This window comes from Bombina bombina, chromosome 4 (assembly GCF_027579735.1).
Source record: "Bombina bombina isolate aBomBom1 chromosome 4, aBomBom1.pri, whole genome shotgun sequence".
Classification (NCBI taxonomy): domain Eukaryota; kingdom Metazoa; phylum Chordata; class Amphibia; order Anura; family Bombinatoridae; genus Bombina; species Bombina bombina.
Genome location: NC_069502.1, coordinates 793,879,388 through 793,905,887, shown reverse-complemented (window position 1 = coordinate 793,905,887; position 26,500 = coordinate 793,879,388). Strand labels below are relative to the sequence as shown.

The window sequence follows — 26,500 nt, the reverse complement described above, 5'->3', positions numbered from 1 at the left end:
AAATCTTCTCACAGGCGGTCTTACTCTGAATCCTATTTTGTACCCCTGAGAGACAATACTCTGAATCGAATGTTTTTGGACCGAATTGATCCAAACATCTTTGAAAAATTTTAATCTGTCCCCTACCAGCTGAGCTGGAATGAGGGCCGCACCTTAATGCGTACTTAGGGACTGGCTTTGATCTCTTAAATGGCTTGGATTTATTCCAGTTTGAGGAAGGCTTCCAATTGGAAACATATTCCTTTGGGGAAGGATTAGATTTCTGTTCCTTATCGCAGAGGCAGAACTTTTTTTCATTTTCTGCGATGAGATTTTTTTTTAGTAAAAAAATTTCTGCAGTGTCTTTAAGAAGCTGGTGTTGCTGTGTTTGTTGCCCTTACTCAGTGTGCATGAGGACAGGTTCATGTACAGCCTGTGTATACACCATATACACACCCACCCACACCATACACACATATACACACACCATATACACACACACACACACACACAAACCCCATATACACACACACACAAACCCCATATACACACACACACCATATACACACACACACAGATACGCACACCATATATACAGACACACACACACCATGTACACACACACACCATGTACACACACACACCATATATACACAGACACGCACACACATCATACACACACACACCATGTACACACACACACCATATATACACAGACACGCACACACATCATACACACACACACCATATACACACACACACACCATATACACACACACACCATATACACACACACACCATACACACACCATACACACACCATATACACACACACACACCATATATACACAGACACACACACAGACACCATACACAGACACCATATACACACAGACACACACACCACACACACACACCATATACACAGACACACACACCATACATATACACACACCACATACACATATACACACACCATATATATATATATACACACACACACACACCATATACACACACCATGTACACACACCATATACACACACACAATATACACACACACCCTTATTAAAAAAAAAAATAACTTTTTTTTTTTTCTTTAAGTATTTTGGTTGGCTCCTACACTCCTAGAATACATTTGTTAAGCCCTGACTTACCTTTTCAGCAATGTGCTGTTCCCTGTACCGCACTGAAGATCAGGAAGTGAGAGGAAATTGAAAAGAGAGGAACGTAGCAAATATTTCCACTGAGATAGAACGGAACAGTGACACCCACAGGCAGAAATAAAAAGTGCATGCAATTGTTTTTTTTTTTAACTGACACTGCCGTTCTTTCTGCAGAGATCCTTCACTTTCTGCAATAAGAACGCAGATCGCAGTGTTCTGCCTTGGGGTTCCTTATTATCTCGAAATGAACGAAAGCGGTTAGAAGCTTTAGATTTACCCTTAGGTCTTTTATCCTGAGGCAAAAAAACTCCCTTACCCCCAGTGACAGTTGAAATTATTGAATCCAACTGAGAACCAAATAACTTATTACCTTGGAAAGAAAGAGATAGCAATCTGGACTTAGAAGTCATGTCAGCATTCCAAGATTTAAGCCACAAAGCTCTTCTAGCTAAAATAGCTAAAGGCATAGATTTAACATCAATTTTGATGATATTAAAAATGGCTTCACAAATAAAATGATTAGCATGTTGAAGCAAGTTAACATTGCTAGACAAATCATGATCCAATTTTACTTGTTGTGCTAAAGTTTCCAACCAAAAAGTTGAAGCAGCTGCAACATCAGCCAAAGAAATTGCAGGCCTAAGAAGATGACTTGAATATAAATAAGCCTTCCTTAGATAAGATTCAAGTTTCCTATCTAAAGGATCTTTAAAAGAAGTACTATCTTCCGTAGGAATAGTAGTACGTTTAGCAAGAGTAGAGATAGCCCCATCAACTTTGGGGATCTTTTCCCAAAACTCCAATCTAACTGCTGGCAAAGGATACAATTTTTTAAACCTTGAAAAAGGAATAAAAGAAGTACCAGGCCTATTCCATTCTTTAGAAATCATATCAGAAATAGCATCAGGAACTGGAAAAACCTCTGGAATAACCACAGGAGGTTTATAAACAGAATTTAAATGTTTACTAGTTTTAATATCAAAAGAACTAGTCTCCTCCATATCTAATGCAATCAACACTTCTTTTAATAAAGAACGAATATACTCCATATTAAATAAATAAGAGGATTTGTCAGTGTCAATATCTGAGGCAGGATCTTCTGAATCAGATAGATCCTCATCAGAGAAGGAGAAATCAGTATGTTGCCGGTCATTTGAAATTTCATCAACTCTATTAGAAGTTTTAAAAGACCTTTTACGTTTATTAGAAGGCGGAATGGCAGACAAAGCCTTCTGAATAGAATCAGAAATAAATTATTTTAAATTTACAGGTATATCTTGTGCATTAGATGTTGAGGGAACAGCAACAGTTAATGAACTACTACTGATGGATACATTTTCTGCATGTAAAAGTTTATCATGACAACTATTACAAACTACAGCTAGAGGTATAATCTCCACACGTTTACAACAAATGTACCTAGCTTTGGTAGAACGGTTATCAGGCAGCAGGGATCCAACAGTGAATTCTGAGACAGGATCAGATTGAGACATCTTGCAAATGTAAGAGAAAAAAACAACATATAAAGCAAAATTACAAATTTCCTTATTTGGCAGTTTCAGGAATGGGAAAAAAAGCAAACAGCATAGCCCTCTGACATAGAAAAGGGCAAGCGGCAAATAGGAATGGGGTCTTTAACCCCTTAGTGACCAGGTCCGTTTGGGACCAAGGCTATTTTTACATTTCTGCGGTGTTTGTGTTTAGCTGAAATTTTCCTCTTACTCATTTACTGTACCCACACATATTATATACCGTTTTTCTCGCCATTAAATGGACTTTCTAAAAATACCATTATTTTCATCATATCTTATAATTTACTATAAAAAAATTTATAAAATATGAGGAAAAAATGGAAAAAAACACACTTTTTCTAACTTTGACCCCCAAAATCTGTTACACATCTACAATCAACAAAAAACACCCATGCTAAATAGTTTCTAATTTTTGTCCTGAGTTTAGAAATACCCAATGTTTACATCTTCTTTGTAAGTTATAGGGCCATAATACAAGTAGCACTTTGCTATTTCCAAACTATTTCCAAACCATTATTTTTCAAAATTAGCGCTAGTTACAGTAGAACACTAATATCTTTCAGGAATCTCTGAATATCCATTGACATGTATATATTTTTTTTTAGTAGACATCCCAAAGTATTGATCTAGGCCCATTTTGGTATATTTCATGCCACCATTTCACCGCCAAATGCGATTAAATACAAAAAATTGTTCACTTTTTCACTAATTTTTTAACAAACTTTTGGTTTCTCACTGAAATTATTTACAAACAGCTTGTGCAATTATTATTATTGCTTAAATTATTGTAAATTATTCTCTGGGATCCCCTTTGTTCAGAAATAGCAGACATATATGGCTTTGGCGTTGCTTTTTGGTAATTAGAAGGCTGCTAAATGCCACTGCGCACTACACGTGTATTATGCCCAGCAGTGAAGGGGTTAATTAGGGAGCATGTAGGGAGCTTTTAGGGGTAATTTTAGCTTTAGTGTACTGTAGTAGACAACCCCAAGTATTGATCTAGGCCAATTTTGGTATATTTAATGCCACCATTTCACCGCCAAATGCGATCAAATTAAAAAAAACATTAAATTTTTCACAATTTTAGGTTTCTCACTGAAATCATTTACAAACAGCTTGTGCAATTATGGCAGAAATGGTTGTAAATGCTTCTCTGGGATCCCCTTTATTCAGAAATAGCAGACATATATGGCTTTGGCGTTGCTTTGTGGTAATTAGAAGGCCGCCAAATGCCGCTGCGCATCACACGTGTATTATGGCTAGCAGTGATGGGGTTAATTATGTAGCTTGTAGGGAGCTTGCAGGGTTAATTTTAGCTTTAGTGTAGAGCTCACCCTCCCACCTAAAACATCAGACCCCTTGATCCCTCCCAAACAGCTCTCTTCCCTCCCCCACCCCACAATTGTCCCCGCCATCTTAAGTACTGGCAGAAACTCTGCCAGTACTAAAATAAAAGCTATATTTGCTGTGTAGGATCCCCCTTAGCCCCCAACCTCACTGATCCCCCACCAAACAGCTTTCTAACCCTCGCCCTCTGCCTTAATGGGCGCCATCTTGGGTACTGGCAGCTGTCTGCCAGTACCCAGTTTAGTAACAAAAACTATGTTTTTTAGTTTTTTTTATTGCCCTTTTCTGTAGTGTAGCTTCCCCCCCCCAAGACCAACCCCCCACCCCTTCCAGAACCCTTAGATCATAATTGATTTTGTTAATATATATTTTTTTTTTAACATTTCTTAACTTTTTTTTTCTGCAGTGTAGCAGTTTCCTTACCGCTCCCACCCAGTGCACGCGCGCGCTCCCGTGCGGGCCCCCGTCTGTCCCGCCCCCGATCCCGCCCCCCTCCACTCCACTCGGCACATCGATGGCCGCCCACCCGCCTCCCAGACTTGCTCCCACCCACCAACGATACCGGCCACCGATGTCCGGTGCAGAGAGGGCCACAGAGTGTCTATCGATATCGAGGCATCACTGCAATAACCGGAAAGCAGCTGGAAGCGAGCAGGATCGCTTCCAGCTGCTTTCCAGACCAAGGAGGTACGCCACACGTCCTCGGTCATTAACTGTATTTTTTTTGAGGACGTGTGGCGTACGTCCTTGGTCGTTAAGGGGTTAAAAAATGAAAATATTTGGAGCCAAATATGACGCACAACAAACAGAAAAATATTTTTTGGTGCCAAAAACGTCCGGAAACGACACACTCGCGTCATAGATGACGCAACTTTGTGAAGGACTCGGCGTCAACTAAGACGCCGGTGTCACGGATACTGGGCTGCAGGGGCTGAACCCTTGTCCCCTGTCACGGATACCAGACAGCTAAGGCCCCCCAACCTCCTACAACCTCACCCCTGTTTCTCAGTGGTTTTGGGCTCCTCAGAGCAACCACAAACTCTGGAAGCTTTTGTTTGCTTGTTTTGTGGAGAGCTGGTGTATGACCAGGAAAACCCTCCTAGGCTGGCCGGGCTTCTGGAACTCCCGGTTGGCCGCCTCACAACGGACACCAGCCTAACTCCTCTCAGGCTGGCCGGACTCCTGGAACTCCCGGTCGGCCACAGGACAGCAGGACATCCGCTAACTTTACCCCTGGTCACTCCAACAGCCCTTTGCCCCAGAGCTCCGCTCATTTGGGGATTGGTAGCCCCTATGGAGGACAAGAGCTGTGGCAATTATCAGAGGGGAGCTCCTTTGGGAACTGGGGGTTTTGGACACCCCTAACCCCATAACTTCAACAGACTGTAACGCCGGTCCCCAGTAACGAATCATGCTGATTTTTGGACTGTGACATCTGGGGACCGAGAGCTTTAAAATGACACACTGGAAGTGCCGCCGCTCTACCGGGATCACCTGAAACTGCCACCCCTAGGTATTGGGATTATGTGAGACTGTGGCTCCTATGGAGGTGCCGGGCTGTCTGGAGGGGCGGGAATTGCGGGAAAATTGTGGGATTGTCCTTTGTGTTATCAAGATGAGCTGTGTGTATAAAAGGAGTGCATGTTTTACAATAAAGTCAGTTCTTGTTTAACCTGAATGCTAGTCTGTCTAGTCATTTGGGTGGGCTCCAGCTAAAATCACTTTCCTGGGCTACATAGCAGCCTGTTCCAGGCAGAGAAAGGATCATCAGGCAGAGAAAGGATCATCAGGCAGAGCTACCCAGTCTGGGTAGCTGGAGTCTGCCACAGGGTGGGACCCTGGGTACTGATGCTGTCGGGCATCAGGGGTGGCTACATGCTGTGGTCACTTGCCAGCTACATAGCTGGAGTTGGCAGGGAGGAAGCAGGACCCGTTTGGCGGAGCTACCCGGGTAGCCGGGGAATCCGTCACACAGCCGGTAATGACAAATTTGCGTCAACGAACGTATCTTTGCGCCAAAAAATCTTGCGCCAAGAATGATGCAATAAACTTTGGCATTTTGCGCCCTCGTGAGCCTAATTCTGCCCGCGAATTTAAAAGACAGTCAATTTGAAAAAGAGACTATACCCCAGGTAAGAAATACATTTTCATAAAAAAGCATTTCCCAGATATGAAACTGACAGTCTGCAAAAGGAAATATACTGAAAACCTGAATCATGGCAAATATAAGTACAATACATATATTTAGAACTTTATATAAATACATAAAGTGCCAAACCATAGCTGAGAGTGTCTTAAGTAATGAAAACATACTTACCAAAAGACACCCATCCAAATATAGCAGATAGCCAAACCAGTACTGAAACGGTTATCAGTAGAAGTAATGGAATATGAGAGTATATCGTTGATCTGAAAAGGGAGGTAGGAGATGAATCTCTACGACTGATAACAGAGAACCTATGAAATAGATCCCCCGTGAGGAAAACCATTGCATTCAATAGGTGATACTCCCTTCACATCCCTCTGACATTAACTGTACTCTGAGAGGAATCGGCTTCAAAATGTTGAGAAGCGCATATCAATGTAGAAATCTTAGCACAAACTTACTTCACCACCTCCATAGGAGGCAAAGTTTGTAAAAATGAATTGTGGGTGTGGTGAGGGGTGTATTTATAGGCATTTTGAAGTTTGGGAAACTTTGCCCCTCCTGGTAGGATTGTATATCCCATACGTCACTAGCTCATGGACTCTTGCCAATTACATGAAAGAAATAAACGGTTTATATATGCACAGTGTATATCAGCAGTGGCGCACAGTGTATATCAGCAGCGTCGCACAGTGTATATCAGCAGCGGCGCACAGTGTATAACAGCAGCGGCGCACAGTGTATAACAGCAGCGGCGCACAGCGTATAATAGCAGCATTAGCACTCTAAAAGTAGCATAGCAGAATACCATACACAGCACTCAGAGTGGATTTACATAAAAACATATTTATTAAAAAATATATATTAAAAAATATAAAAAAAGTTTACCACTCATCTTAGTGCCAAATAATATATGGCTTGTGGAGAAACAGTGCGACGCGTTTCTCAGATATACTGTTTCCTCAGGCATGTTTCTCAACAGTACTTTACCTCCTTATATAGGGCTATGCTACTTGTAAACACCCACGTCCCACCCCTGACAGTTATCAAAAAACAGATCAATCAGAAACCATCATTTGGGGAAACACCTCCCCTGCTGCAATAATATAGCTGAATAATTCTGTGTGAAATACTGTTGCCAGTTAAGTATGTAAGCATACTCAATGTTAATTACATTATGTGTATGTTTTTTTTTTTAAGATTAGCAATCGCATCATACTTTATATAGTAATAAAACCGTAATTGTTAAAAAAACGTAAATCGTGTGATCTAATTGGATGGTGTGGCCATCAATTGTTAAGGGGCAGATCGTGTATACGGCTCACTAATACATCTAAAAAGCCGTCTGTCAAATGTGTCTGCGCGGGCTTTCTATCCAATGGTAGTATGGTTCTCAGGGGTATGGCTTCCAATCAGAGCACTGTTAAAGGACCACACCTCTGGTTCTACTTGACCGGGCTATATGTTATTATTTTCGCCCATTGATTTCTGGGAAAAACTATCATTGGTCCGTGGTAGATATAAACAAAGACCCCCATTGGTCCTACCACCGGAATCGCCAGTATAGGGAGATCTATCACTGGTCAGAAATATATGTAAACAAACGTACCCATTGGTCACACCTCCGGCAGTCTTTAATACTATTGCCACAATTGTCAAATACAAAGCCGATGCCTTCAATAGTGCAATCAAACTACCCGGACACTGTAATTATTGGCAAGACATTAGCAGTTATATATTTGCGGTAAACGCTTGAGTGTTATATTGTAACTGCTATAGTGACGGGCTTGTTATAAAAACCGTACCTATACGCAGTAAATGTGTAGATCAAAAATTCCATATGTAATATGCAAAAAACTATAGCTACAAACTTGCAAAGTAGTGAATTAACAACTGTGAATCTACTATGAATGAAATATCTACGTAAAGAAAATATGTATATGTATACATATTTATATTGATATAACAATATAAATCATGTAGAGTTGTTATAAGACCAAATACTGTCGTGAAGTTTACAATTGAATAATTAAAGTGATTTTGATAAAGTGTATGTGTATACATATTTATATTGATATAACAACATAAAATTATTATGCGAACAAATACTGTCATTGGATTTACAATTAAATATTTAAAGTGGTTTTAAGAGTGATAAAGGTGTGATATGTGGTGTGATACGATAGTTTCTATTATTCTCCAAAATAAGTGTTGTCCTTATGAATCTTGTCTATTTTACATTCCATGGACAAATTAGTGATAAATGTATAGTGGATACAAATTAATACATGTGTGTATAAATAAAATGTGAGAGCACTCTCCTTATTCGAGTGATCATTATGTATATGTAAGAAATCTTGTGTATAATTATCTCATATTCACTGTCACTGTCTATAAAATAATAATTGGATATACATTAATGTGTTAAAGCTCTATACAATATTACCATTTTTGGACTCAATATATATGATAGATGTGATAACCAGGCTAGAAAAAGCAGCAGGGTAGATGTCCCAAACTTCCGGTTTGTAAATCATGTGTCCCATAAATCAGTGTTAAGATAAGCCCCAACAACGATTCCCAATAGGGCTGTTTACATACATCACAATACAAATGTGTAAATAAATACTACTGTTACCCCTAATAGAACAAAGAAAAAGGCATGTCATAAAAAATCAGGTTAAGGCCAGACTAAGCAAAAGCTATGGAATCTATAACCTCATTTAACCCCATAGGGAAGAGCATTTGAAATTTAAAAATCCAATATGTTTCCCTTTGTCTTAGGCGGGTAAATCTATTATAGTGCTGGCTATTGGGAACACTTTCTAGGGGTGTAATCCTGAAATGACATCTACCTTTCATACTTTTAGCACAATTATGCCTTGAGACACTATGTTTGGGGGACTTTTTGGTCACGTTCCTTTGATGTTCCCCCCATCTAAGGCGCACCTTCCTCGAGGTGCGTCCGATATACTGGATCCCACAAGCACAACTAAGTGCATAAATGACATAGCTGGAATTACATGTCAGGTGTTCCATAATCTGGTGTTCTTCACCTGTTGCACTAGATATTAGAGATTTCTTTCCATGAGTGATATATTTACACATATGACAGCGTCTATGTCCACATCTATAGGTACCGTTATTGTTACAAGTCTTCCTAGTCATATGATCTAGGTTCTTAGACCCTCTCTTTGCATGTTTAATAGATTTTTTGGTCATGACTACCTTACTGGGTGCCAATTTTTGTTTCAAAGTGGCCGCCCTCCTCTACACAATCCTAGGTTGAGGAGCCAACACTTTCTTTAATATGGGGTCTCTAAGTAAAATAGGCCAATGTTTCTTTAACACCCTATTTACTGCCCTAAAGTTAGAATTATATTGGGTAACAAATAAGGGTTGTCCATGTGGACCTATATTTTCTTTCTCTTTTTTAGAATTTTTCCACAAGAAAGTAAATCATCTCTATATAGTAGTCTTGCTCTGTTGTAACCATGTTCAATTAATCCCTTTGGATAGCCTTTTTCTCTAAATCTGTCTTTAAGTATGAGAGACTGTTCATCATATGTGTTCATGGAACTACAGTTGCGCCTGATGCGACAAAATTGGCTATAAGGAATATTAGTTTTCCAGTTGTTGAAATGATTGCTGGAATAGTGTAAGAAGTTATTGCAGTCTACTGACTAAAAATACGTAGATGTGCAAATAGTGCCATTTTCTCCCCATGTCAATAATAGATCCAAAAATTCAATTGTTTGTGTCTGTATATTAGATGTGAAGTCTATACCCATATCGTTATTATTCAGGGAATCAACGAATTCCTGTGCTTCTTCAGTTGATCCCTCAAAGATGAATAATAAGTCATCTATGTAACGGCCATAGAACACCAGACTGCCCCTCCACTTTGTATTGTAGAAACAAAAATTGGCACCCAGTAAGGTAGTCATGACCAAAAAATCTATTAAACATGCAAAGAGAGGGTCTAAGAACCTAAATCATATGACTAGGAAGACTTGTAACAATAACGGTACCTATAGATGTGGACATAGACGCTGTCATATGTGTAAATATATTACTCATGGAAAGAAATCTCTAATATCTAGTGCAACAGGTGAAGAACACCAGATTATGGAACACCTGACATGTAATTCCAGCTATGTCATTTATGCACTTAGTTGTGCTTGTGGGATCCAGTATATCGGACGCACCTCGAGGAAGGTGCGCCTTAGATGGGGGGAACATCAAAGGAACGTGACCAAAAAGTCCCCCAAACATAGTGTCTCAAGGCATAATTGTGCTAAAAGTATGAAAGGTAGATGTCATTTCAGGATTACACCCCTAGAAAGTGTTCCCAATAGCCAGCACTATAATAGATTTACCCGCCTAAGACAAAGGGAAACATATTGGATTTTTAAATTTCAAACGCTCTTCCCTATGGGGTTAAATGAGGTTATAGATTCCATAGCTTTTGCTTAGTCTGGCCTTAACCTGATTTTTTATGACATGCCTTTTTCTTTGTTCTATTAGGGGTAACAGTAGTATTTATTTACACATTTGTATTGTGATGTATGTAAACAGCCCTATTGGGAATCGTTGTTGGGGCTTATCTTAACACTGATTTATGGGACACATGATTTACAAACCGGAAGTTTGGGACATCTACCCTGCTGCTTTTTCTAGCCTGGTTATCACATCTATCATATATATTGAGTCCAAAAATGGTAATATTGTATAGAGCTTTAACACATTAATGTATATCCACTTATTATTTTATAGACAGTGACAGTGAATATGAGATAATTATACACAAGATTTCTTACATATACATAATGATCACTCGAATAAGGAGAGTGCTCTCACATTTTATTTATACACACATGTATTAATTTGTATCCACTATACATTTATCACTAATTTGTCCATGGAATGTAAAATAGACAAGATTCATAAGGACAACACTTATTTTGGAGAATAATAGAAACTATCGTATCACACCACATATCACACCTTTATCACTCTTAAAACCACTTTAATTATTTAATTGTAAATCCAATGACAGTATTTGTTCGCATAATAATTTTATGTTGTTATATCAATATAAATATGTATACACATACACTTTATCAAAATCACTTTAATTATTCAATTGTAAACTTCACGACAGTATTTGGTCTTATAACAACTCTACATGATTTATATTGTTATATCAATATAAATATGTATACATATACATATTTTCTTTACGTAGATATTTCATTCATAGTAGATTCACAGTTAATTCACTACTTTGCAAGTTTGTAGCTATAGTTTTTTGCATATTACATATGGAATTTTTGATCTACACATTTACTGCGTATAGGTACAGTTTTTATAACAAGCCCGTCACTATAGCAGTTACAATATAACACTCAAGCGTTTACCGCAAATATATAACTGCTAATGTCTTGCCAATAATTACAGTGTCCGGGTAGTTTGATTGCACTATTGAAGGCATCGGCTTTGTATTTGACAATTGTGGCAATAGTATTAGAGACTGCCGGAGGTGTGACCAATGGGTACATTTGTTTACATATATTTCTGACCAGTGATAGAACTCCCTATACTGGCGATTCCGGTGGTAGGACCAATGGGGGTCTTTGTTTATATCTACCACGGACCAATGATAGTTTTTCCCAGAAATCAATGGGCGAAAATAATAACATATAGCCCGTTCAAGTAGAACCAGAGGTGTCGTCCTTTAACGGTGCTCTGATTGGAAGCCATACCCCTGAGAACCATACTACCATTGGATAGAAAGCCCGCGCAGACACATTTGACAGACGGCTTTTTAGATGTAAAGGGAGTGCAGAATTATTAGGCAAGTTGTATTTTTGAGGATTAATTTTATTATTGAACAACAACCATGTTCTCAATGAACCCAAAAAACTAATTAATATCAAAGCTGAATAGTTTTGGAAGTAGTTTTTAGTTATAGCTATTTTAGGGGGATATCTGTGTGTGCAGGTGACTATTACTGTGCATAATTATTAGGCAACTTAACAAAAAACAAATATATACCCATTTCAATTATTTATTTTTACCAGTGAAACCAATATAACATCTCAACATTCACAAATATACATTTCTGACATTCAAAAACAAAACAAAAACAAATCAGTGACCAATATAGCCACCTTTCTTTGCAAGGACACTCAAAAGCCTGCCATCCATGGATTCTGTCAGTGTTTTGATCTGTTCACCATCAACATTGCGTGCAGCAGCAACCACAGCCTCCCAGACACTGTTCAGAGAGGTGTACTGTTTTCCCTCCTTGTAAATCTTACATTTGATGATGGACCACAGGTTCTCAATGGGGTTCAGGTCAGGTGAACAAGGAGGCCATGTCATTAGATTTTCTTCTTTTATACCCTTTCTTGCCAGCCACGCTGTGGAGTACTTGGACGCGTGTGATGGAGCATTGTCCTGCATGAAAATCATGTTTTTCTTGAAGGATGCAGACTTCTTCCTGTACCACTGCTTGAAGAAGGTGTCTTCCAGAAACTGGCAGTAGGACTGGGAGTTGAGCTTGACTCCATCCTCAACCCAAAAAGGCCCCACAAGCTCATCTTTGATGATACCAGCCCAAACCAGTACTCCACCTCCACCTTGCTGGCGTCTGAGTCGGACTGGAGCTCTCTGCCCTTTACCAATCCAGCCACGGGCCCATCCATCTGGCCCATCAAGACTCACTCTCATTTCATCAGTCCATAAAACCTTAGAAAAATCAGTCTTGAGATATTTCTTGGCCCAGTCTTGACGTTTCAGCTTGTGTGTCTTGTTCAGTGGTGGTCGTCTTTCAGCCTTTCTTACCTTGGCCATGTCTCTGATTATTGCACACCTTGTGCTTTTGGGCACTCCAGTGATGTTGCAGCTCTGAAATATGGCCAAACTGGTGGCAAGTGGCTTGACTTTTCTCAGTTCATGGGCAGTTATTTTGCGCCTTGGTTTTTCCACACGCTTCTTGCGACCCTGTTGACTATTTTGAATGAAACGCTTGATTGTTCGATGATCACGCTTCAGAAGCTTTGCAATTTTAAGGGTGCTGCATCCCTCTGCAAGATATCTCACTATTTTTGACTTTTCTGAGCCTGTCAAGTCCTTCTTTTGACCCATTTTGCCAAAGGAAAGGAAGTTGCCTAATAATTATGCACACCTGATATAAGGTGTTGATGTCATTAGACCACACCCCTTCTCATTACAGAGATGCACATCACCTAATATGCTTAATTGGTAGTAGGCTTTCGAGCCTATACAGCTTGGAGTAAGACAACATGCATAAAGAGGATGATGTGGTCAAAATACTCATTTGCCTAATAATTCTGCACTCCCTGTATTAGTGAGCCGTATACACGATCTGCCCCTTAACGATTGATGGATGGCCACACCATCCAATTAGATCACACGATTTACGGTTTTATTACTATATAAAGTATGATGCGATTGCTAATTTTTAAAAAAACACACACATAATGTAATTAACATTGAGTATGCTTACATACTTCACTGGCAACAGTAATTCACACAGAATTATTCAGCTATATTATATTATTGCAGCAGGGGAGGTGTTTCCCCAAATGATGGTTTCTGATTGGTCTGTTTTTTGATAACTGTCAGGGGTGGGACGTGGGTGTTTACAAGTAGCATAGCCCTATATAAGGAGGTAAAGTACTGTTGAGAAACATGCCTGAGGAAACAGTATATCTGAGAAACGCGTTGTACTGTTTCTCCACAAGCCATATATTATTTGGCACGAAGATGAGTGGTAAACTTTTTTATATTTTTTAATATATATTTTTTAATAAATATGTTTTTATGTAAATCCACTCTGAGTGCTGTGTATGGTATTCTGCTATGCTACTTTTAGAGTGCTAATGCTCTGACACCCACACATTGCTATTGGACCTTAGATCAGCCAGCTGGATTGCTGTTAAAATCCAGCCTGTCTCTATAGGCATAAGTGATTGCCTTCAATACATGTGAGTACCCTGTATTTCACTGGCTACTATTGTTACAGAACCATCATTGATCTGCACCATTGGCGCCTCCATCTATTGCTTTTATTTCTAGATTCTCTCCTATTGGATGTTGGTAGAGAGCTGCCTCTAGGACCAGCTAGCTGGACTGCTGATGAAATCCAGCCCGCCCCTACTGGCATAATTGATTGCCTTTATCATTTGTGAGTACCTTGTGTTCATATCATACCGACACATTACAAAAACCACCATTGATCTGCACCATTGGCGCCTCTTTCTTGTTGTTTTTTCTTAAGAGACAAAATGTCACCATTACAGAATCTTCCCTTTATTAATATGCGTTAATCACCTGTTGCTGTATTTATAGGAACTTCATCCTCTTCAGTCTTCACCTGATCACAAAGATCTTCTGTTATCTCAACTTTCACTATATCAGTGTTATCTGCATCTGTATAAATAAAGCAGATTCCGTTTTAATATCCCATGATCTAGGTTTTATAACTTTACTATAAAACACCCACACTCTAGTACTTTTCCCTTTTTTAGATGGAAAGTTTAGACACAATACACACGCAAAGTCACCTGTAATCTATATCCCTCAGACGCAGCAGATGTGCACACTCACCTGTAACCCGAATCCCTCAGACACAACAGACATGCACACTCACCTGTAACCCGTGTCCCTCAGACACAACAGACATGCACACTCACCTGTAACTTGTGTCCCTCAGACACAACAGACATGCACACTCACCTGTAACTTGTGTCCCTCAAACACAACAGACATGCACACTCAGCTGTAACCCGTGTCCCTCAGACACAACAGACATGCACACTCACCTGTAACTTGTGTCCCTCAGACACAACAGACATGCACATTCACCTGTAACCTGTGTGCCTCAGACACAACAGACATGCACACTCACCTGTAACTTGTGTCCCTCAGACACAACAGACATGCACACTCAGCTGTAACCCGTGTCCCTCAGACACAACAGACATGCACACTCACCTGTAACTTGTGTCCCTCAGACACAACAGACATGCACACTCAGCTGTAACCCGTGTCCCTCAGACACAACAGACATGCACACTCACCTGTAACTTGTGTCCCTCGGACACAACAGACATGCACACTCACCTGTAACTTGTGTACCTCAGACGCAGCAGATGTGCACACTCACCTGTAACCCGTGTCCCTCAGACACAACAGACATGCACACTCACCTGTAACCGTGTCCCTCAGACACAACAGACATGCACACTCACCTGTAACCCATGTCCCTCAGACACAACATACATGCACACTCACCTGTAACTCGTGTCAGACAAAACAGACATGCATACTCACCTGTAACCCGTGTCCCTCAAACACAACAGACATGCACACTCACCTGTAACCCGTGTCCCTCAGACACAACAGACATGCACACTCATCTGTAACCCGTATCCCTCAGACACAACAGACATGCACACTCACCTGTAACTCGTGTCCCTCAGACACAACAGGCATGCACACTCACCTGTAACCCGTATCCCTCAGACACAACAGACATGCACACTCACCTGTAACTCGTGTCCCTCAGACACAACAGACATGCACACTCACCTGTAACCCGTGTCCCTCAGACACAACAGACATGCACACTCACCTGTATCTCGTGTCCCTCAAACACAACAGACATGCACACTCACCTGTAACCCGTGTCCCTCAGAAACAACAGACATGCACACTCACCTGTAACCCGTGTCCCTCAGAAACAACAGACATGCACACTCACCTGTAACCCGTGTCCCTCAGACACAACAGACATGCACACTCACCTGTAACCCGTGTCCCTCAGACTCAGTATACACTCACCTGGGCTGATACTGTCACTGGTTTGCTCAACCGGGGCTCCCAGCTGACCCCTCACACAAAGATCTTTTCTTATCTCAACCTTCACTATATCAGTGTTATCTTCATCTGTATCAATAAAGGAGATTCCGTTTTTATATCACATGATCTAGTTTTTTTTAACTTTATCATAAAACAGCTTGTGTATTTCCAAGATAATAGCACTGTGATACACACTGTCATGTTTTCTCTCTATTATTTAACTTTTTTTCTTAAGGCCTTTTTTTCTGGGCTGTAATCTGGTATAATTCAGTATAAAAATATAATAACCAGGATTTTTTAAGTCTACAGCTACTGAGATACACAAGCAGGCAGCCTCTTTACTAGTGAACCTTTATTGTAACAAGACTCACATGTGATGGTCCCTGTCAGTATCTTTATTTCCTTTTAAGTCCACAAAACAGGGGAATGTCTGTGCCCAGCATGCATTGCACAGTCACTACAGAAGCTGAAAAAGGACAAACTATAGAGAATGAACAGTTTAGTGAACAGTGCCCCTAGAGGAAATGTCCAATATACACCACATTGATAAACTAAACTACAAGGGAGAGCAGTAAGTAACTGTGTGCACAGCCCCAGCAGACTCTCACGTATTACTACTCACCCGCAGGGAGGGACCAATGTATTTCAGTCTTATGACTATTCATGTCATCTGTCTCATCCTCCTCCTTCACATTTAACAGACCAATTGCCCGGCTTTCCTCAACAAGCCCTACAATTACTGCAGGAAATTTATATATATATATATATATATATATATATATATATATATATATATATATAAACACACACATTTTTTTCTTTAAATATGGAATGCAAATTTGCGTGTCACCCTTGTGCAGGGACAATGCTATATCTGTATCATTACAATTTCTTCTTTTAGTATATGTGCTGCCGAAACTCTTAATTATACTTTATTGGTATCGCTTCTCTGAATAATGCACTGCATAATTTTTTCTGGTATCTAATAAGATACTTTTTCTATTGACAGAACAAGAGAAATAACAACCACAAAAGAATAATTTTTAATTATTCAATAAAAAGAAAATAATACTTATAACAACGTATATGCTTAAAGAGACATACTATCTAATCTGAATTTTAAAGGGAGCTGATTAATAACCATACAACAGGTAGGTGTTAAGCAATTACATAGTCACTACCTTTAATTTCCGTGTATTGTGAGTGATGTGGACACTGGAATAATTCATAGGAACATGTATTTGGGGGGCAATGGACCGTGCCTTTGGTGTCCAAAAAAATACAAAATAGAAAGGCAAATACAAAATAAAAAGGCATTTCACAAGAGTTGGCAAACCATCTACTGAGTAATCATAATGCAAGGTCAGTGACAAATATTAATAACCTAAGCGCCAGGAGTTTAGGCACTTTTATCAAATGAAGAACCCAGACATTAATTTTATATTGGTATAGCTCTTGCTTATGTGCCATGGCCATAAGAAGATATTGTGCAACAAGTGAAGGAAAGATCTTTGAGATTTATAATTAAAAATATATCAACTTCTACTAGTGTAGTGTATTGCCTTGTGCTCTGAAAAAAGTTAGACACCATCACACAGTTTGTGCCCCTTTAAGCTCTGATTTCCTACATTCAGAGCATTCAAATGTTTTCTCTTTTACTATGTGTTTTGTGATGAAAGAAGATTTGATTTCCAAGTTAAATGTTTCCCACTTTTATAACACAAAAATGCTTGTTCTCAGATATGAATTTTCTCATAAGTATTAAGAGTTGATCTCCCACAATCAGAACATAAAAAAATGCTTTTTCTCCTATATGAATGTTGTGACGAGTAATAAGAATTGACTTATGTGTAAAACATTTCCCACAGTCAGAACATAAAAATGCATTTTTACCTGTATGAATTTTCTGATGAGTAACAAGATGCGATTCCTGGGTGAACCATTTCCCACATTTAGCACATGAAAATGCTTTCTCTTTTGTATGATTTTTCTGGTGTTTAATAAGAGTTGACTTTCTTGTAAAACATTTCCCACACTCAGAACATGAAAATCCTTTCTCTCCTGTATGACTTGTCAAATGAGTAACAAGAGTTCCTTTCACAGCAAAACATTTCCCACATTCAGAACATGAAAATTCTTTCTCTCCTGTATGAATCTTCTGATGTCTCAGAAGAGTTGTTTTCTGAGTAAAGCATTTCCCACATTCAGAACACGAAAATGCTTTTTCCCCTGAATGAATTTTCTGATGTTTAATTAGATTTGATTTCCTGGTAAAACATTTCCCGCATTCAGAACATACATTTTCAATGAGGCTTCTTTGGTTTTGAAAAAGATTGAAAGAAGCATCTGCATTCTGACCATGACTAAGAGAAGTGCAATTTGTGAATCCACCTGTTGAAAATATATACAAGGGGAGTAATATAATTTATTAATGACATAAAATGTTTTTAAAATAAAATAATTAACTGTTCAGATTTAGTCTCTACTACAAGGGGAGGGGACGGGCTATGACTTCTACACTTTTCCCAAGTCTCCATGCTAAGTCTTAAAGGGACAGTATACTGTAAATTTGTTTTTCCCTTAATATATTTCCAATGACTTGTTATACCAGCTGCAGAGTATAGAATGTTTGAAAAATTTAATTTTCATGCTTATTTGTATATATGAAATTGCTGGTGTGCTTTGAACCCACAGCGTATTGCAATGGGTTGAGCTTACAGGTAAAATTAGATCTCATTATGTTATCACTTGGTGCACGCACACTTGCTTCCTTATCTTATATCTGTCTGCAAACCAAAACTCAATACTTAATAATAAGAGAGAACAATGGAAAATGCTCATTTTATAAGTTACCTCTTCTACATCCCACCGGGAGTGTAATTTCTTTTCCTGGCTGTGTTTGCATTGCCTGTTAATAGCCTGGGCATTAGTCCAGAAGCTTTCAGTATAGGTGGGAAAACTACAGGCTAAATCAGCTATTTCAAATTCCTATGGGTAAACAACTTAATACTCTCCCAGCAGGTAAAATGGATCACTGGGAACAAATAAAAAGGGGAGACATTTTTGAGTAAACTGTCCCTTTAAAGAGACATTGTACACTAGAGTTGTCACTTGGAGGAATAGGCAATTACCACTGTGTCTGCCTGAGCTAACATCACTTAAATTGACATTGTACACTAGATTTTTCTTTGCATAAATGTTTTGTAGATGAGTAATTTATATAGCTCATGGGGAAGTGTTTTTGTAACAATGTATAGTTTTGTTTACTTTATTAATAACATTCTGCTGATTCCTAACCAAGCCCCAAAGTATTAGATGTAGACCGAAGTCTACTGATTCCTGAAGCTCATGTTTGTGTAATCTGTTTTTTCATCTGCTGAGAAGGGGGGAGGGGGTTAGTGTCTGCTCTTCATGCTTTCCCAGCCCCGTTCACTGGGTGTCCCAGCCTAACCTCATTAACAGTGCTAAATTGTGAGCTTCTCTGTAAGTTTTTAAAAGGTTTTATACTGGATATTTACATCAGTATCTGTGCATATACTTATTTATAGTAGTGTCCCTTTAAGGGCAGTTTACTGCATACCAGGGATTATCTATAAGTACTCATCTGCCTATCGTATTTGTCAATATATTTTTTTATCTGTTATTTCTTTCAAATTTTAGTTCTAAAATTATGTTCACAGACAATATTAGGAATACAATACATTCAGTTCCAAAACGATTATCTATAACTATTACCTGTGTATACAAAGCATTTAGCTTTATTTTTTACAATGTTGCATTCATACCACATGTTCTCAAGATTATCATTTTATATAAAAAAGAAATGTATAATGTTTACAATAACTATATAGTGAACTCAGGGGCGGAACTACCATTGGTAAAGTAGATGTAGTGGCACCAGGGCCCAGGTGCTGAGGGGGCCCATAGCATCCAGTCTATAAATATGGCAAGTGCAGAATATGTACAAGTCTAATGCAGGGGAGACTTTTATTAGTGCAGGTTGCAGGTCCATCTATCTAACCTTAAATCATTATACAGAATAATGTTACTATTGCTTACTACTGAAGTGTCCACAATCTCCTAGCCTGGATCACTGCCACAGTGTCACAAAAAAAAATAAAGAAAACGACAGCCCCCTCTAACTCAAAACAGTGTGCCTTTTCTTCTGGCTCTCTCCTGGGCTGTGCACATTGAGAAAAACCATATGCGCTCCTTTCTTTCTTGGTAGTGAGAGTCCACAATACCTTACTCTTGGGAATTACATCACCTGGCCACCAGAAGGAGGCAAAAGACACCCTACACCAGAGATTAGGAATCCCTCCTACTTCCTCTTCCCTCCCAGTAGTGCATACAGCGGAGGATAAGAAGAAAAGTAAGAAAGATAGTAGGGAAAATAGTGGAATGAGCATTAATTCTTGCAGGCGGTTGTTGACTCATCTCCAAATAGGCAGAACGAATCACACTTCTCAACCACAAAGTCAACGAAACAGCTCTAGCATTCTGGCCCTTACCTTTACAAGAATATAGGACAAACAAAATAAAAGACTGATGAAAGTCCTTAGTCGACTGAAAAAAAAGTTCAGAGCCCTAACCACGTCCAGATTGTGTAAACGTCTCTCCTATGGAAAACTATGATTAGAACAAAAGAATGGAATGAAAATCTTCTGATTAATGATATTTTATTACACTACCTTAGGTAAAAACCCGTACCTAGTCCACAGAACAGCCTTATCCTGATGAAAAACTAAATAAGTGTCACACGAAAGAGCTGGCAACTCAGACTCTTTGACCCGAAGATAAAGCTAGTAAAAACAATACTTTCCAGGACAACAGATTGATATGCATAGGCTCAAATGGAGGATGCTGTAAAACTCTGAGTACCAGATTAAAAGGACAGTTTACTCAAAAATGTTCTCCCCTTTAATTTGTTTTCAATGATCCACTTTACCTGCTGGAGTGAATTAAATTGTTTACAAGTATTTCTATTACACTTATATTGGCATTTTAAATAGTTGATTTAGCCTGTGGTATCCCCACCTATTCTGAAAGTTTTTGGCCTCCAGGCCAAGCTGTGTTAACACAGCCAGTAGAAAAAAATTACACTCCTAGTGGGTTATAGAAGAGATAAGGTAATAAAATGTTAATTTTCCATTGTTCTCTCCAAGTATTGATGATTGGTTTATGGGCAGATATAAGATAAAAAAGTATGTATATGTACACAATGTGATAAAGTAATGAGCTCTGATTAGATCTACAGACCCATTTTATTAGGTTTGGCTTCAAAACACAAAATCAGCTAATTCATATACACAAATAAAACCTTAAAAAGCAAATTCTCTACTCTGCAGTTGGTTAAAAAGGAAATTTATGCTTACCTGATAAATTTATTTCTTTTACGATATGACGAGTCCACGGATTTCATTCTTACTTACGGGATTACGCCTCCTGGTCTGCAGGAGGAGGCAAAGAGCACCACAGCAGAGCTGTATATATAGCTCCTCCCTTCCCTCCCACTCCAGTCATTCAACCAAAGTTAGGAAGAGAAAGGAAAAGCCAAAAGGTGCAGAGGTGACTGTAGTTTAACAAAAATAAATAAATAAATACCGGTCTTAGAGATGACAGGGTGGGCCGTGGACTCGTCATATCGCAAAAGAAATACATTTATCAGGTAAGCATAAATTTCCTTTTCTTTTACAAGATATGACGAGTCCATGGATTTCATCCTTACTTATGGGATACAATACCAAAGCTATAGGACACGGATGAAAGGGAGGGACAAGACAGGAACCTAAACGGAAGGCACCACTGCTTGAAGAACCTTTCTCCCAAAAACAGCCTCAGATGCGGCAAAAGTATCAAATTTGGAAAATTTGGAAAAAGTGTGAAGAGACGACCAAGTTGCAGCCTTGCAAATCTGTTCAACAGAAGCATCATTTTTAAATGCCCATGAGGAAGCCACAGCCCTAGTAGAATGAGCTGTAATTCTTTCAGGAGGCTGCTGTCCAGCAGTCTCATATGCCAATCGGATGATACTCCTCAGCCAAAAAGAAAGAGCGGTAGCCGTAGCATTTTGGCCCCTACACTTTCCAGAAAAGACAACAAACAATGAAGATGATTGACGAAATTCTTTAGTCGCCTGCAAGTAAAAATTCAGGGCACGGACCACGTCCAAGTTATGTAATAGACGCTCCGTCTTAGAAGAAGGATTAGGACACAATGAAGGAACAACAATTTCCTGATTAATATTTTTATTAGAAACAACCTTAGGAAGGAAACCAGGTTTGGTACGCAAGACCACCTTATCAGAATGGAAAATAAGATAAGGAGAATCACATTGTAAAGCTGAAAGCTCAGAAACTGTGCGAGCAGAAGAAATAGCAACAAAAAATAAAACTTTCCAAGATAACAACTTAATATCTATGGAATGCATAGGTTCAAACGGAACCCCTTGAAGAACATTAAGAACTAAATTCAAACTCCAAGGAGGAGCAATTGGTCTAAACACAGGCCTGATTCTAGTCAGAGCCTGACAAAAAGATTGAACATCTGGAACATCTGACAGACGTTTGTGTAGCAAAATAGACAAAGCAGAAATCTGTCCCTTAAAGGAACTTGCTGACAACCCTTTCTCCAATCCTTCTTGGAGAAAAGATAAAATCCTGGGAATCCGAACCCTACTCCATGAGTAGCCCTTGGATTCGCACCAATAAAGATATTTACGCCATATCTTATGGTAAATCTTTCTAGTAACTGGCTTACGTGCCTGAATCAAGGTATTAATGACCGCATCAGAAAACCCTCGCTTAGATAAAATTAAGCGATCAATCTCCAAGCAGTCAGCTGCAGAGAAATTAGATTCAGATGATGGAAGGGTCCCTGAATGAGAAGGTCCTGCCTCAATGGAAGCTTCCACGGTGGCAGAGAGGACATGTCCACCAGATCGGCATACCAAGTCCTGCGAGGCCACACAGGAGCGATGAGAATCACTGAAGCCCTCTCCTGTTTGATCCGAGCAATCACTCGGGGAAGGAGAGCAAACGGTGGAAACACATAAGCTAGGTTGAACGACCAAGGCACTGCCAAGGCATATATCAGTTCGGCCTGTGGATCCCTGGATCCGTATCTCGGGAGCTTGGTATTCTGACGAGACGCCATAAGGTCCAGCTCCGGTCTGCCCCATCTGAGAATCAGGGTGGCAAAGACCTCCGGATGGAGTTCCCATTCCCCCGGATGAAACGTCTGCCTGCTCAAAAAATCCGCTTCCCAGTTGTCCACTCCTGGGATGTAGATTGCTGACAGATAACAAGAGTGAGCTTCCGCCCACCGAATTATCTTGGATACTTCTGTCATTGCTAAGGAACTCCTTGTTCCTCCCTGATGATTGATGTAAGCCACAGTCGTGATGTTGTCCGACTGAAATCGGATGAATTTGGCCGAAGCCAACTGAGGCCAAGCCTGAAGCGCATTGAATATTGCTCTCAACTCCAGAATATTGACTGGAAGTAGAGACTCCGACCGAGTACACACACCCTGAGTCTTCAGGAAATTCCAGACTGCACCCCATCCTAGTAGACTAGCATCTGTTGTCACTATCACCCAGGAGGGTCTGCGGAAGCACGTCCCTTGGGACAGATGATCCGGCGACAACCACCAAAGAAGAGAGTCTCTTGTCTCCTGATCCAGACCTATCTGAGGAGACAAATTTGCATAATCTCCATTTCACTGCCTGAGCATGCTCAGTTGTAGCAGTCTAAGATGAAAACGAGCAAACGGAATTATGTCCATTGCCGCCACCATCAATCCAATTACCTCCATGCACTGGGCCACTGATGGCTGAGGATTGGACTAAAGGGCTCGGCATGTATTCAAAATCTTTAATTTTCTGACTTCCGTCAAGAAGATTTTCATGGAAACAGAATCTATTAGAGTTCCCAGGAAAGGAACCCTTGTCTGTGGAATTAGTGAACTCTTTTCTAGATTCACCTTCCACCCGTGAGTCCTCAGAAAGGACAGAACCATGTCTGTATGAGATTTTGCCAGATGATAAGACGACGCCTGAATCAGAATATCGTCCAGAGAAGGCGCCACTGCAATGCCTCGCGGTCTGAGAACCGCCAGTAGATACCCTAGAACCTTTGTGAAGATCCTGGGTGCTGTGGCCAGTCCGAACGGAAGAGCCATGAACTGAAAATGTTTGTCCAGGAAGGCAAACCTTAGAAACTGGTGATGATCTTTGTGGATAGGAACATGAAGATATGCATCCTTTAAGTCCACAGTAGTCATATATTGACCCTCTTGGATCAATGGGAGAATTGTCCGAATAGTCTCCATCTTGAAGGATGGCACTCTGAGAAACTTGTTTAGACTATTAAGATCTAAAATAGGTGAAAACGTTCCCTCTTTTTTGGGAACCACGAAAAGATTTGAGTAAAACCCCTGCCTCTGTTCCTGTATTGGAGCGGGTCGAATTACTCCCATAGTAGAGAGGTCTTTTACACAACGTAAGAACGTCTCTCTTTTTATCTGGTCTACAGACAATCGTGAAAGAAGAAACCTCCCCCTTGGGAGAGAATTCTTGAATTTCAGTCGATACCCTTGGGACAAGATTTCCAGTGTCCAGGGATGCTGAACGTCTCTTATCCAAGCCTGGACAAAGAGAGAAAGTCTGCCCCCTACTAGATCCGGTCCCGGATCGGGGGCCGCCCCTTCATGCTGTCTTGGGAGCAGCAGCGGGCTTCTTGGGTTGTTTACCCTTGTTCCAAGCCTGGTTGGGTCTCCAGATGGACTTGGCTTGTGCAAAATTCCATTCCTATTTAGCGGAAGAAGAAGAGGGGACTCCCTTGAAATTTCCGAAAGGAACGAAAATTATTCTGTTTACCCCTTTGTTTAGCTGCTTTATCCTGAGGTAGGGGATGACCCTTACCTCCCGTAATGTCAGAAATTATTTCTTTCAAGTCCGGCCCAAATTTCAAGTCCTCTAAATCAAAATCTTTGATTTAGAGGACACATCAGCAGACCAAGATTTTAACCATAAAGCTCTATGCGCTAAAATGGCAAATCCTGCATTCTTAGCCGCCAACTTGGCGATCTGAAAGGCGGCATCTGTAATAAAATAAATTAGCCAGCTTAAGAGCCTTAAGTCTATCTAGTATTTCCTCTAAAGGAGTCTCAGTCTTAAGAGATTCCTCTAAGGCGTCAAACCAAAAGGCAGCCACAGTTGTAACTTGTACAATACAAGCCGTCGGTTGTAATAGAAAACCCTGATGAATAAATAGCTTTTTTAGTAGACCCTCCAACTTCTTATCCATAGGATCTTTGAAAGCACAACTGTCCTCAATAGGAATAGTTTACGCTTAGCCAGGGTAGATATAGCTCCCTCCACCTTAGGGACTGTTTGCCAAGAATCCCGAACAGTGTCAGCTATAGGATACATTTTCTTAAAATTAGGAGATGGTGAGAATGGGATACCAGGTCTTTCCCATTCCTGCGTAATAATATCCGAAATTCTCTTAGGAACCGTAAACAGATCAGAATAAGCAGGGACCTCTAAGTATTTGTCCATTTTACACAATTTCTCTGGTGGTACCACAATAGAGTCACAGTCATCCAGAGTCGCTAAAACCTCTCAAAGTAACAGGCGGAGGTGTTCAAGCTTAAATCTAAAGGACATGGCGTCCGAGTCTGTCTGAGGTAACACACTCCCCGAGTCGGAAAGTTCCCCCTAAGAGAGAAGCTCCCTACCCCCCAAATCAGATCCCTGGGAAGGCACATCGGAGATAGCCATCAAAGCCTCAGAAGTTGCAGGAACCACAGTGGCTTCAGACCTGCTGCGTTTGCCCTGTAACAGTGGCAACTTGGATAAAACTTCTGTAAGGGTGGATGACATAACTGCAGCCATATCCTACAGAGTAAATGAAGTGGACGCAGTTGAAGAACATGGTGTCGCTTGAGTGGGCTTTAAGGGCTGTGACGTATGGGGCGAAAGAGTTGGCATACCATGAGTCTCATCAGTCTGAGAAACATCCTGAGCTGTATCTTTATTAAGGAAAATCTGCTTTCTACATTGTAATGCCCTCTCAGTGCATGATGGGCAAAAAGTAAGTGGGGGTTCCACATTGGCATTTAAACACATGGAACAAGTACTGGCATCAAGGTCATCTATTATGATAAACAAAAAGTTATTTAAACCTATAATAAACTCTTTATATAGTAATGCAAGATAACAATGCTGTGTCTTTAAGAAAAATTTTAAAAAAATGTGTCTAGGTCTAGGATACTGCGCTATAAAAATGCAATATTTGTGACTTTGAAAACAAACAACTACATTTTGTACTGTATCCCAGAAGCAGTTAACTAATTTGGGGCCGTAATATAAAACTCTTGAAAATAAAGGCACCTCGCCACAGCTCTGCTGCGGCGCCTACCTGCTCCCTATGACC

The 26,500-nt window shown here is 40.0% G+C and overlaps 1 protein-coding gene and 1 pseudogene across 1 annotated transcript in view; both read right to left on the bottom strand.

Annotated features, from left to right (window-relative positions):
* The window catches only part of LOC128656995 (zinc finger protein 432-like), a 96,220-nt gene that overhangs the window by 9,021 nt on the left and 60,699 nt on the right, over positions 1-26,500 (bottom strand). The window contains exons 8-10 of the mRNA XM_053711208.1: positions 17,955-18,452; positions 16,044-16,148; positions 14,532-14,630 (exon numbers count right to left, since the gene is read on the bottom strand). Coding sequence (XP_053567183.1) covers positions 14,532-14,630; positions 16,044-16,148; positions 17,955-18,452 — 702 coding nt within the window. The remainder of the gene's footprint in view (positions 1-14,531; positions 14,631-16,043; positions 16,149-17,954; positions 18,453-26,500) is intronic.
* LOC128658587 (uncharacterized) lies at positions 16,882-16,981 on the bottom strand (annotated as a pseudogene).